At 36.9% G+C, this 14897-nt stretch overlaps 1 protein-coding gene across 1 annotated transcript in view; it reads left to right on the forward strand.

Moving 5' to 3' along the window:
- LOC121377208 (teneurin-a-like) overlaps positions 1-14897 on the forward strand; it is a 30329-nt gene that overhangs the window by 2381 nt on the left and 13051 nt on the right. Inside the window, exons 2-4 of the mRNA XM_041505115.1 lie at positions 2323-2400; positions 7226-7318; positions 12376-12468. Coding sequence (XP_041361049.1) covers positions 2325-2400; positions 7226-7318; positions 12376-12468 — 262 coding nt within the window. The 5' untranslated portion in view covers positions 2323-2324. The remainder of the gene's footprint in view (positions 1-2322; positions 2401-7225; positions 7319-12375; positions 12469-14897) is intronic.

The following is a 14897-nucleotide window of genomic DNA, read 5'->3' on the forward strand; positions in this document are numbered from 1 at the left end:
TAAGAAAACTACAATAGTATTAATTGGCATACGGGTCATGTGTTTTTGACCTATTTTCGTTAATGTGTAGAAAAAACTAATTGTTAAGATAAAATGTAACAAAGAATTGGATATACTTAAAATTTCTTAGCTACTTGACCGAGTACACATCTGAGACTTGGAACGTAAACAAACAGTAGGTGGCGTATTACTTTAAAACGGGGGAGGGGGGGGGGGGGGGTGTGTGTGTGTGTGCGGTCCCAAATGACACGACTTAATAGAGACGACTCAACAGAGCGAGAGTATAAACTGAAAAGGAAAACACAAATGCAAACAAAACGATAAAGTTTAACACCTTAATTGACGAGTCATGCCAGTTCACAATTGTCCCATTGTTACAAAAAAAAGAAAGAAGAAGAAACAAAAAGCGAAATAAGATCGACGTGTGTGCACAATCTACCCGAGAAATAAAAAAATCCATGTAGGCATCTTACTCTTAGTCTTAGCCATGCATGACAATTTTAAAACATGTATTCATCTGCAGTACTGTGCCACTCAAGAAAACGATTCCGAAACCGATTATGAGATGGGTCATGTGTGATCGTTCATTTTTATAGTAATAATTTTTAACAATACAAAACCAAAAAAGTGCACAAATAAACCTGGGACAATAGTGTAGCGTTTATGGGCTACACAGTGAGGTCATGGGTGATCTATAAATATAGCGGGGTCACCGATCCACATCTACTGCGCCGAATCGCCGAACATGCAAATCGTTTTGGAAACGAGGGGGTGCCTACATTTATGCAGTTTTAAAATGTTTATTTACTACAGACATAAAACGATTTGTAGTGTATTTCAGATTATGCACTGCTTCATTGATGAGAATGAATGAATGAATGAATGAATGTTTAACGACACCCCAGCACGAAAAATACATCGGTTATTGGGTGTCAAACTATGGTAAATGCAAACAGTCACTGGTGAGAGACACATTTTATTAAAGGGAAAGACTCTAGTTTCAGCCCATGAAAATTAACACTACGTTTAGTTAATCTACAGACCTGTAACACATTTGGATAAAGTTACAATTTAGAAAAACATGAGTCTATGACTTTGAAATGGTGAAATACCCTCTAAAAATGGACTAAAACTCAACTCCATAACTGTTACTTCTCAGACGCACGTGCATTTTTAAAAATATGAGAAATCAATTTTGTGATATTAAAAACACCAGGATGACCAAACAGACTTCGAATGTACGGAAATGGATAATCTAAACAATAAACTCTGAGGAAAATATGATTTTAGTTATTAGAAACGGCTCTAATAGTAACAAAATATACTTTAGTGTTTAAAAACTAGGGTATGTCCCTTTAAGTATTTCACATTGTTCACAGAAAATGGTACCGGTATTTGAATAGATGCGCCAATACACCGGACAGCACTGTAAATAATTTTAGTTTGGTTTGACGTAAAAAGAAAAGTCAAAGTGTTTTGGAAATAGGAAAAATATACTGTTTTTGTGTGCAATTTAGAAAACAATCGGCCCCAAAATAAATAACTTGCAGTAAATTATATAGTATAAAAAAGGCGTTCTCCGTGTGACCGACTATATAATGTCGGCAGCACAGTGGTACGTACAGAAGATCATCAGGTTCAGCGGTCAACTTGATATTTTTTTTCCCAAAATTGACCCCACTCGACCATAGCCAATTATTTAATAAATGATTTAAAGAATAATGATGTGTCCACTTCCCCAGCCGTCTTAGCTAGCTACCGTATATTTGTATTGAGATAAATAGATTTATTTTGCATTAAACAGTCCACATTTGGAACATTATAAACATAATGTCAAAACAAAAGTCCAACAATCATTACCAAAAAACCCATCCACAAACAAAACCAAGCAAAAACCCAAACCCACCCCCCAAAAAAAACCCCAACAAAACAAAACTAAACAAACCCAACAACAAAACACTCTCCCCCCACCAAAAAACCCCACAACCCACAAAACAAAACAAAACAAACATGAAAATATTAATACGTTCAACAAATTTAATTATTAATTACTATATACAGTTCATTTAACTGTAAAAGCAGCTTGTAAATAACACTTATGCTGGCTGGTATTGATTGGGGGGGGGGGGGGGGAAGGGGGGTCCCACTATTAGGGGGACTAGGGGTGTGCATTGCCCCCCGTGGCCTCACTCGCTATGCCACTGCTGGATGGGTCCTTGTTTTTCATACAAAAAAAAAAAAAAAAAAAAATGGTTGTTTACTCATGCGTGTATTATATGTGTGCCTAATAATGTGCATATTTAATTTATTATTTATTTTCAGACATGACTTTGTTAAAGCTGTATGCCATGTTGGCAGGCACCGTGGTGATATTGTCCACAAGTCTCAACGCTGTTCAAGGTAAATGTGTAAAGTAACATATTTAACCGTGACTACTACTCTTGCAATGCAGAGCATTTTCTGAACAAAAACAAATGCAAAGAAATAATAATTAGTTTGCTACAGCTAAAATAGTTTACCCTGGCAGTTGTGTGCTAGTATCTTCTCTTAATAAGATATATCAGAGAAGAAACAAAAAAATTGCTAACGTAATTTCTTTTCTCATTCTTGATAAGTAATGGACGTAAATGTATAAAATAACATGTTTACATGGAACTATCATGTTTCATGATTGCTGTTGTTAGTCTTAGTATAGGCTTAGGGGGGGGGGGGGGGGGGGTAGTTCGCGTACATTTCTCTTTTAGAGAGTTAACTTACATTTTCTTGTTCTATATGCCAAGGCCTTCAGAACAACGTTTGGATAATAAGTGACGATATTGGAGTTTTATGCAATAAATAATATTTGACTCCCATAGATGATTCATTTTGATTTACTTTCAATTGTTTTTGTGTTACTAACTATATTTTAGCATTATTCATTGTCATAAACCTTGGTTTGGAGTGTAAAATGACCTTAGTTTACATATTTTTACTCAGAAATCGCTTTCGATTTGAAAGTAGCTCAAAGTCTGATAGTGTTTTAGGTAATGTCAGTATTACCTTCGTTTTTGACGATGGGATATCATACAATATATTGACTCCCGAAATGGAAGCAGGATGTTTTGAATTAAAATAAATGTTAAGACATTTAGAATAAATGAAAAAACATAATGACCATTATATACTCTTCAAAAGAAGAAACGCAAAACCACATTGTCGTAACATTTGGAGAATTGATTTAATTATTGAATGGTGAGTCCGATAATTACCAAATGTTGCAGGATTGTTCACAATTCACTCTAGTCCATTGTGAGTAAGTGATAGGACACACCACCAAGGTCAAGGTCATCTGGAGTCAATACCGGGTGTGGCCTCCGCGTGTGTTGACAACTGCCTGGCACCGCCTGCCCATTGAAGCAACCAGAGTACGGATGACGTCCCGGGGGATGGTGGACCACTCGGCCTGCAAGGCTGCTGCCAGCTCGGGCAGGGTCTGGGGCTGTGGTTGTCGCTGTCGGAGGCGTCAGTCCAACTCGTCCCATAGATGCTCAATTGGGTTCAAATCCGGTGATATCGATGGCCAAGGAAGGACATTAATGTTGTTGTTCTGTAGGAAAGCCGTTGTGAGACGTGCTGTGTGAGGCCTGGCGTTGTCATGTTGGAACACTGCGTTGGCGTTGGCCATAACTGGAACGATGTGTGGCCGGAGGATCTGGTCAATGTAGCCCTGTGCATTCAGGTTGCCCTGCACGTGGACCAGGTCAGTTCTGCCAGTGTGTGAGATGGCTGCCCACACCATGACACTACCCCCGCCGAATCTGTCCACTTCCTGCACGCAGTTTGCCGCATAACGTTCACCACGACGCCTATACACGCGACATCTTCCATCATGACGTCGGAGCAGAAATCGGGACTCGTCACTGAACCACACCTGTCTCCATCGCAGTTGAGGCCATTGTCGATGAATCTGGCACCACTGCAGTCGGAGTCGACGGTGTTGTGGTGTTAAGATGACACCTCGAACTGGACGTCTGGCACGAATTCCTACCTCACGTAGGCGGTTCCGTACGGTCTGGTCGGATATCCTGTGCAAACCTGGTATTGCTGTGGCTGTGGAGGTGGCAGTAGTCAATCGTTCCCGAAGGTGGCGTACCCGGATGTAGCGGTCCTGCCCGGGGGTAGTGACCCGTGGTCGACCGGATCTAGGGAGGTCACGTGTTGATCCATGTTGCTGGTAACGGTCCCACAGTCTGGAGATGGTGCTTGGGGACACATGGAATGCCCTGGTAACGGCCGTTCTGGATTCGCCTGCGTCTAGTCGGCCGATGGCATTGTTTCTCTGCGGTTCACTGAGATGTGGCATGTCCTGGATTGTCAACTGTCGGCCAGATACAGAGGCCAGGCAAGCGAACACCCTGCACGTTTATACTGTCGGTGTTCATGTTGCACGTGCAGACAACGCACGTGCAGTGGTGACATGATTTGCACGTGGCTGCGTTTTTGCGAATATTCACATTTTGGAACTTTATTGTACAGTAGCTGCGTTTTATCGAATGTAACCGTGGGAATGTGTTTGGGACATGCAATGACCTTATATTCACAAAGCATGAACCGGTAGGAAACATAAAATCGGAGTTATAACCCATTTGTACCCTTTTGCGTTTCTTTTTTTGAAGAGTATATATCCAATTTGGCTTTTGTGATATAAATACTAGCAGACGACAGTAACAAAAAGGATCCAGTCGAGTTTGCAAGGTATACATCGAATCGGGTGCCTGACACTCATACTCTTAATTACTGGTGAAAGTTAAACCTTAATTCAACGATCAATACACGTGTTCACCTCATACCGAGGTCACGCACGTCTTCAGCCCTGTTTCTCACTCGGTTTAAAATAAATAACTGATAAACCCAGCTTGCAATGCATACAATACCCAGGACTGTAATATAATTTGTTAAAGGTTTTTTTAAAAATCAGTACCTTATACAAAGGAAATGGCCAGGCAGTGTTTATACGACCACAGACAGTTAGCTTCTTCTAATTAATTTAGAGTTGATTTAAAATATGTTAACCGGTATGTAGGTCAAGGGAGTCAGGTCCCAGCTCCCTTGGGCCAAAACCGGCTTTTTCATTTCATCATTTATATACATGTCAAATGACTCATTCAAATATATTTTCTAACATGGAAATTACACAGGTTTTATCCCGAGTAGACACGTAAGAATAAATAGTATCTGAGACAGGCGAAAATATTGGAACTCCTGAATTAATTTATCTGAGTGCCTGGCTATGATGCCACAACACATTTTACATGGCTAACAAGGCTCAAAGTTCTCTACCAACTGGTCGCAAATGCAACTGGACTTTTTAACGATCGTGACTAAAAAATATTATCACGTCGCGACAGAAGAAGAAGGAACTCAACACATTTTATTTTCGGTTATATGGCGACAGATGCAGATAGATGACCTCTGTTTGGTCACGTAGCATCTAGCTTCTTGTTATTCTTTAATTTTTTTATTTTATTACCTGACTAGTAAAGCTAATTTTAATCAAATTGGGTCTTGAAATGATTAGTAGCCTACCTTAACCCCCCCCCCCCAAAAAAAAAAAAAAAACGCAACAAAAAACACAACAAAAAACCCAAAAACCCAAAAACCAACAAAACAAAGAAAGAAAGAAAGAAGAAGAAGAAGAAAACCCCAACAAAACAACCAACAACAATAAAAAAAAAAACCCACAAAAAAAACACCACTACAAAAACACCACAAAAAACCCAATAACATCCTTATAAAATTAATGGTGTGAAAAGAAAACCCCACACAAATAAAACAAATTTATAGCTTATTTTCATTAAATTAGAAAAAGTTCTGCTTGCCAATATGACTAATTTTTTTTTACAAAATCCAATAATGATATATATACATTTTAATTTTTTACCAGAGCATAACTAATTAACTAATGTGTGCTAAGAATTTATAACAGTTTTGTGTGAAAAACCAAAATCGAAAAGTTTGGCAGCCATTTTTAAATGACATTAGTTAACGTTCGGTTTGATCGCAGGGAACAATCTAGACGCGTTAAGAAATGTAAGACATACATTACTATGCTTCGACCGGCGTCGTGGTTAGGCCATCGGTCTACAGGCTGGTAGGTTCGGATCCCAGTCGAGCCATGGGATTTTTTATCCAGATAACGACTCCAAACCCTGAGTGAGTGCTCCGCAAGGCTTAATGGGTAGGTGTAAATCACCTGCACCGACCACTGATTCATAACTGGTTCAACAAAGGCCATGGTTTCCTCTAAAAAAAAACAGTGTCAGAATGACCATATGTTTGACGTCCAATAGCCGATGATAAGATATAAAAAAAAAAATGTGCTCTAGTGGCGTCGTTAAATAATACAAACTTAACTTTTTTTACTATGCTTCTCCACATTAATGAGAAATCGGTGTCACTTTTAAACTAGTTATCTATCTATCTATCTATCTATCTATCTATCACTTTTATATATAATGCAACCATGCTTTCTGTGGCCCGATATCTCTAACCTGATTATTGGGAATGTTATTATGCTGCAGGGGGATGGGCCGCCATTGCTATTATGATAACCTTGGCGTTGCTATAATTGCAGTAAATATGTGTTCAAGATAGTTGTGGTCAACTACCGGCCTCGGTGGTGTCGTGGTTAGGCCATCGGACTACAGGCTGGTAGGTACACTGTACCAGGGTTCGCAGCCCGGTACCGGCTCCCACCCAAAGCAAGTTTTTAAGGGCTCACTGGGTAGCTGTAAGGCCATTATACCCTCTTTTCTCTCACTAACCTCTAACCAACTAACAACAAACCACTGTCCTGGACAGACAGACCAGATAGCTGAAGTGTGTGTCCAGGACAGCGTGCTTGAAACTTAATTGGATATAAGCACAAAAATAAGTTGAAATGAATGTAGTCAACTTTGGGTGATATAACCCCCTCCCCCCAAAAAAAAACCCAAACAACAAAAAACCCCGAAGAAAACACCTGATGAATATTATATAGTATAGCATTAAAACGTACTGTACATATGTTTATAATCTTTTGCTGGTTTCTGTACTGTTTATATCTTGCCGAAACACAAATTAAAACGTAGAAATGACATTCATCAAAAGGATAATTGCACATGTAAAGTAAAAGAAAGTTGCAATCAAAGCACAAGGCAGTCAATATAATGTTTTGATAAGCTACTGACATTTTTTTATTTTGAAGGAATATGCAACAAAACGTGTTCAAGGAACGGCGTTCTTAGCAAGGATACTTGCAAATGCGACTGTGAAGGCAACTGGAAAGGAGATATATGTGGTATGTTGTTTGTATGTATGTATGTTTCTATGTATGTTTGTATGTGTCTGTGTGTGTGTGTGTGTGTGTACGTGTGTGTACGTGTGTACGTATGTATGTGTCTGTGTGTGTGTGTCTGTGTGTGCATGTGTGTATGTATGTGTCTGTGTGTGTGTGCGTGTGTGTGTATGTACGTATGTATGTATCTATGTATGTATGTATCTATATATGTATCTATGTATGTATGTATGTATGTATATGTATCTATGTATGTATGTATGTATGAATGTACGTACCGGTTTTTCATTGTTCTAGATAATTGACCTATTACTTGATTCTGGACATCTGTCATGAGAAAAGTATTGGTGAGCCTTTAAAAAATAAAGCTAAGACTGTTACCTCATCGGTACTCTTGTTTTTAATGAGTATCTTTATTAATTAATTTGTTTTTATTCTAACTAAGTCAACAAATAACCCATATTAAAAAAAAATGTACCCTTTCTAATAAAGAACATTCATTATCTGGCAATGTTACACCTTCTCCAATTGTTGCAGTGTCTCAGCAGTTGGCGAGTGCGAGTGCGAATCATTTTAACATGCTCATATACCATTAGAGTTTCGAGCATGTCCGTCCCGGGGCCTCTCTCTGGGTAGCCAGTGACTTGCTCCGGGACAGAACAAAATTAAGGGGATAATTTTGAAATTTACATCCAAAAATTAAATAGTGGGCCTTTAAAAGTTTGAGTCGCACAAGTAACATTAAAGGCATATTGTCACAGACCACTGATCTGTTGCATGGCCTAACAAAGTATTACTTAAAAATATATGTATTTGATTTGTCCCTAAATGTACTTTATTCAACCATCTATGTAACCACCATACTCCACTTATTAATAATATTTTGTAAAAATAATTGAATTATGGCAATGGTCCATAATTCAAAAACTAACATTGCTGAGAGGTTTAACATGGATTTCACTTCATCATGGTCTAGTTAAAGTGATGCAATAGCTAGATTTGGTCTGTAAAAATTAATGTCATTTTGATTTATTATTAATTTTTAGAGAAATAAGGTCCTTAAATCTGTGACAGTATGCCTTTAAAGGGGACATTCCTGACTTTAAAGCTAATAAAATAGACAGTAATATGGATTAGTAAACTCACCTGTAATAAATTTGTGTAAAAAAATCAATGAAAAGTGCGAAATTGAAATACTTACATAGATCAATACTTTCGGGATTCCCCATGACACGATTATTTGAAATCCTCGCGGAAAGGTGAAGGTCAGAGGTCGCAGTGATGACGAGAACACAAATTTCCTAAAAATGCAATATTCAACATGGGTTGTACACGTTTTTGGGATGCAGTCGGTTCGTCCACTGAAAATTCGTCCACTGAGGAACTCGAGACGATTCGTCCATTACAAAAAATCAGTTCCGGACGATTCGTCCACTGGGTTTTTATGGGTGAAAGTTTTCCGGCATATGCCGGATTTTCCCATTTTTCTGGGTCTCTAAGGGTCGTTTTTCCAAATCGTGTAAATCCGTTGAGATTTTCATAGGGGGATGGGTAGGGTTATGACCCAGCTTCTCCGATTTTTGATAGATGATTACTCCCAAGTTCAACAAAAAGTTCGATTCTACAACCTAGTTTTAGCAATGATTCAATCCGAGAAAGTTCCCCGATCTAGCAGATGCACATTTCAGTAAGTGCGCGTTTTGTTTTTTGTTTTGGGGGGGGGGGGTACGGAGATCGCCGATCCTTTCGTTCGATTCCGACAAAACTGACTCAATGCGATCACCAGTCAACGGAAACACAAAATCGCAGTCCGTGAAACGAGATCCGGAAAGTTAATCAAGTCGCGTCTAAAACAACACGCTTTGTTTGAATGACATTTGTTGTTTTGTTGAATTGTTTTTAATGTACATTTAATTATATTGGAATTGAAGACAACGAGTTTTTATTTTATTTCGAGGTTATTAGGCATATGGGGATAATATGTGACGAGGGAGGGTACAGTGGATATAATGTACGCCATTGAAGGAGAACATGACATGGGGGAGGGTAATAAAGTCTTCCGACGCGGAGGCTTGCATTACCTATTTACCACATCGTGACATGCGAGATAATGTACGAGCGAGTGGACGAATCGTCCGGGGCATGATAATGAATACAAACAGTTAATAAAAAATGGATATTAATGTTGAATTCTAACTCTATTTTACTTTTTTGGCTATAGTATACCACAAAATAATGTTAAGAAACGATTACAATGTCAAAGAAATAACTATTAATATGTATGAAAAAAATGCAGTCATCGAGTGGACGAATCGTCCGTGGACGAATTTTCCAGTGGACGAACCGTATGGAAAGCACGTTTTTAATGTTATTTATTTTTTAATATTGACGTTTTGCATTGATTACCAACGACTTTCCATTTTTTTCCTACCAGTCAGTAGTATTACAATTTTGTTTTTCGTTAAACTAAGCGATACGAATGGACGCATTTTAAAAGAAACTTCAACAAATTTTTGATCTTGTCTCTTTTCTATTGCCTTCGGCTTGGCAAGCCTTCTGATGGTTCTAGCATTTAGGGTTAGGGTCACTTGTACTTATAGCTATAGAGATCTATAGATGTTGGAAAGATCGGAACTTTGTCCATTAGTCAACTCGCCCCAACCCAAGCATTATACTCATAATACTGTGATGGTGCAATTTTATGGGTATCTAGTCGTTTCGGCCGGTTGCTAGTCACTTCGTACCGTAGTCCTTTCGTACCATAGTCATTTCGTAGCTTGGTTCTTTTGTACCATAGTCATTTCGTACCTAATTTGGTCCTTTCGTACCATTGCAAAATTGAAAGTCATATCGTACTCAATCTAATTACGTATATAAGATGCAAACACCACCTGCAACTGACTTTATAAATCATTAAATATTTAATTTTGTCCCTAAAAAAAGATCAAGTCATTTCGTACCATACACTGAAACAAATTTGTTGTTAATTTAAGGGGCGTTTCTGATCAGCAAAAAAAAATAAAAATATTGTCATTGTGTATAAGTAATAAACATGAGCAATTGGCTGATTTGGTAATCGATAGGGTAGTCAATGTTTTCAGTGGTTGTTATTGTTTATTTCTTAAACAAATAAGATAATAAGTAATATTCGACCATTTCAGCTGGTGACTGAAAAACATTGTTCATATTTATTTATTTATTTATTATTATTAGCATATTTATTAATTATGAATGTAAAAAACACACACTTTGGTCAATTGGAGCCAATTTCAGAAAACATCGAAGTTGGCCGTTAGTAGTACATACCAAATACGGCTCTTGTCAGGTAAAAGTTGACAGGTGTTATGGTAAATCAATAACGATATGCTGCACAATAATGTGTTCTGATTTTCAAACTGTCAAAGTAAATTTAAAAAACAAAACAATAAAACACTGCTTTTATGCTATGGTCGATTCGTTTTTTTATATACTGGTATGAAATGACTATGGTATGGAAAGACTTTTCACAATGGTACGAAATAACTAAGGTACGAAATGACTTTTTGCCATGGTACGAAATGACTAGGGTACGAAATGACCAAGCAGCATGGTATTTACATGTGCTCTACGTCACAAAAAGGTCACGTGATGCGCTTCAAATGCATGACAAGTCGAAGGGAATCCGCCGTCTAAAAATAGACTTTATTTGACGGTTGAAGGGAAAAATAAATTGATACGTACGAAAATATTTAGCAAAAATGCATATTGAGCTACTACGAACATTTGGGGGACCAAAAACACATTGGATATACAGATATGGATATTCTGGACAAGGAAATGTAAGTAAATTGTCATTTCAACAATTAAAAAAGGTTTTATTAGCCGGAAACTTTATAGCATTGCAACAAAGTCAGGAATGTCCCTTTAATGTGTATGCTTTTCTATCAAATTCCGGATTCATGTACTTTACCAGTGTATATTTTTCGTTTTACTAATGTTTTACAAATGTACATACATTTTCTTTTCAAAACAGTTTTCCTTTTCTTTTTTTTCTTTTTTTCTGTTTTTGCAATTATATGTCAGTCTAAACTGGAATTATTAATTGTTTTGCTGGAACAAGGTATCGATCTAGATCAAGAGTCAAAAGAATCACGTTAGACACGAAACATTACATCTAAGAAAATGGTGACAAACGGTGCCTTCCTTAAAATACGGATTGGTATTTCACAAGACGTAAATGGTATCACAAAGAACAATATAAAATGTTAGTAATACATGTATAATCGAACAAGCACAAGGACTGGTTGAGATGGATAAAGAATGCATCAGCATGTAGTATGACATCTATTGTAAATTGTTATTTTACACTAAATGTTTCACTCTTTTACACATTTATTAAATTGTTTTGGATATTTAAGAATCATTTGTCAAAGCCGAGAAGAAAAGCCATGGCGATGTTAAGAGTAGCGAAAATAGCCGTTTACGTACTTTCTATACATAATTGAGCTGGGGGGCTTGAAAATATTCATATGTTTTTACAAAATATCGCAAGTTTTCGAAGGACACCAGTTTGTTTACAATTAAATAATTTGTGAAATTCATATGTATTTGGGTTGGATCGATGTTTTGGTATATATTGAAGTCGAAGTTGGTTAAAATATGGACATGTAAAAATATAATGGTATTCATCTCCAATGTCAGGGTTTTTTTTGTTTGTTGTTGCATAAAACATGCAATCTATCATGTAATGGTTTACGTATCCATCTACCTGTCTCCACTGGAAGATTATGGTTAGACACTCTAAAACGTAACAATGGACACCAATGTTTTTTCTCTGATGAAGTTAAATAATGTTCAAATGCTATATTGCTTTTAAATATTTTAGAACAAGATGCTTTCTATGAATTCTCAATATGACTATACCATGTTTGCAAAAACTAATCTACGAGTTTTGTTGATTTAAAAAAAAACCGAATAACACTGTCTTTTGTGTGTGTGTCTTTCTTTATGTCAGTGAAAGATGTAATCAAAATTTGGATGTCAATAGCGTTTTTTTGTCAAGATATTGTTTTTTCTTGCAGACGAATGCGACTTAGTTTGTCATCACTTCGGCTGTCTTTTTACTCCTATATGTGAGTGTCAGTGTCGATACTACTGGGCTGGAATTACCTGTGGTATGTCTTGTAATATTTTTAAAATGCAGTTTGAAATTGAAAAGTGAAAAAAAGAAGAGAAGAGAATGGAAGATAGTGTTGTGCGGTTAACAGTGGGAAAAACAACAACAAACAAACAAACAAACAAACACACACGTAACCGTGGAGATACAAAAACTGTATTTTCGGTTTTTCAAATTTGCCTCATTATCCTTTTTGCCCAGTTCGTTCAATACGGTAAACATATCCTAGGCGAGTCAATACCAAAGTCCTCTTCTGGCACTAACCTGCCGAATGGTAATATTTTGTGATGTTGATCTGTAAATTCGGCAATCTGATTAAAATTAGTTCTACTGGTCTACCATTGCGTCCAGGTGACATTTCATCTATAAATAACAATCTAAATATCGACCAATTACACTTCGCCTTTTATAGCGTTACTCGGGAGAATACAAATTCCAAAAATATCGGGCGAGACTATTTATGCAATAGGCGAACTTGTTGGTATATTTCAACATTGAAAAAACAGGGGGGGGGGGGGGGGGGGGGGAATGCAATAATAAACTATGGCTTGTATACTAGTATAAACAGATTTTATGGCTATACCATCACAGGTTTTTTTTGGGCAAGGTCAACTGGACATGAGCTCCCAACGGGCTCCAACTTGTTAGATCCACATGCAATAGTGGAACTAATTTTAATTAAGATTGCAAATTCGGTACATGTTTCAGACGTCGCGTGGTATCGTTTGCAGTGCGAGCTCGCCATTTTAACTTGACGAAAACGAGGCAGTTCGGAAAACCTGTTTGTCTGTGAATGTCTATTTTAGCGCACCACATAAACTTGATGTTTTCTTATGTGTGTATGTTTTAGGCGAAAGTTGTCCATGTTTATTAGTTGCTTGAACCCTTGATTTGTACCCGTACTTCAACCAAGGTATTTACAGTGGCTTTTCCAATCTCGGCTATTTTTTTTTTTAATTTCCAAGAAAAACAAAATCGATTCACTGTTAACACTTTTATCGGAAAATGTTTTCTTTGTATCAACATGAGAATTAAAATAAATTGTTTGTTAAAGTTAATCCAGGTTACAAACGAACAATTAATTACCACGATATCACAGTGTGTGACATTAACAGAGGACTTCCAATATTTACTAATTTGAAACAACTCAGCCATTTGATTCAAACTCAGACTGCGGCCGAGGTATTCCGAGTGAGGCTCTTTCAGACAACTATTTTGGGGTTGTTTTTTCTTCTTTTTTGTTTTGTTTTTGTTTTATTTTGCAAAATAAAACCATGCTGACAAATATTTTATTTTATATATGGAAAACATTTTCACAAAATTAGAGGGGAAGAATCTTGGGCTAGTAGGCTAATATATTTTTATATTTACTAACCCGGCTGACTAGGTGGGGTTTTTTTTTTTTTTTTAATCGACACACAAGCCTAAAATATTATTGTTCTATAAACTGTTCTTTTTGAGCTTTGTAAAGTTTTGTTATTGTCAGACCAAATTTTATTAAAATGTCAATAAAAATCGAAATAAAAAAAGAAACACATGAATACATTTATAAATAGCCGTAAGTACTTTTGTTTGCTGTGATAAATACATCTTAAACAATATATTGGCATGTTCGTTTCTTAGAATCTGGACCATTTGCCCAAGGTGCCTATAATTCGTCATATTCTTTAAATTGAGTTAGTATAAAGTATATATATTTTTACTTTGTATTTTATCTTTTAGAATATTTAAAGGGCATATACATTGTATGTTGTGTTTCTGCATTACTAAGCCATACCTACAAAGATAACTCTTATTTATCATATATTAGCTAGCATATCCAGTGTAATCAAAGTATGTATTTTTTTTAGAATTTACATTGCCACTCCATAATTGACGTATGCATTCATAGTCATCATTCAAAAACATTTAAAGCGGCAGTGTCCGGAATATTTTTATTATTTAAGCATATAGAACAGAAAATCCAATTACGTTTGATGCATATATGACGCCGCACTCCGCATTGGTTTTACTACGCTGGCTTATCCAGGTAAAAAAACAAAGCCAGTATTTCGAAAGTGGGACACTTGACGGGCTCCTACCGATCTCGGTTTTCATTGGCTTATCACAAGTGTGGAATTCCCCAACAAGAGATCACGTGAGATTTCGCAATTTTTGAACAAATTTAACTGTCTTGATTGAGGGGTCGTCTCATATCTCCAAAACATATTTATATCCATAGAGGTATGGTACAACGCCTTTCCAGGGATCGGTGAGTGGGGGATTTGCCTTGAAATTTTGACAGTGGCCAGCTGTTGGCATACGCGTTACATGTAAGGGGGGTTACTAATTACGTAACGCTCTAGGGGTAGAGGAAGAGGGTACTGTGTTCGATTTACGTAAATTTTTTCAAGACTATATGTTATTTTTATTCATTACTTAGACCTA

The sequence above is a fragment of the Gigantopelta aegis genome, chromosome 7 (genome assembly GCF_016097555.1).
Source record: "Gigantopelta aegis isolate Gae_Host chromosome 7, Gae_host_genome, whole genome shotgun sequence".
Lineage (NCBI taxonomy): Eukaryota > Metazoa > Mollusca > Gastropoda > Neomphalida > Peltospiridae > Gigantopelta > Gigantopelta aegis.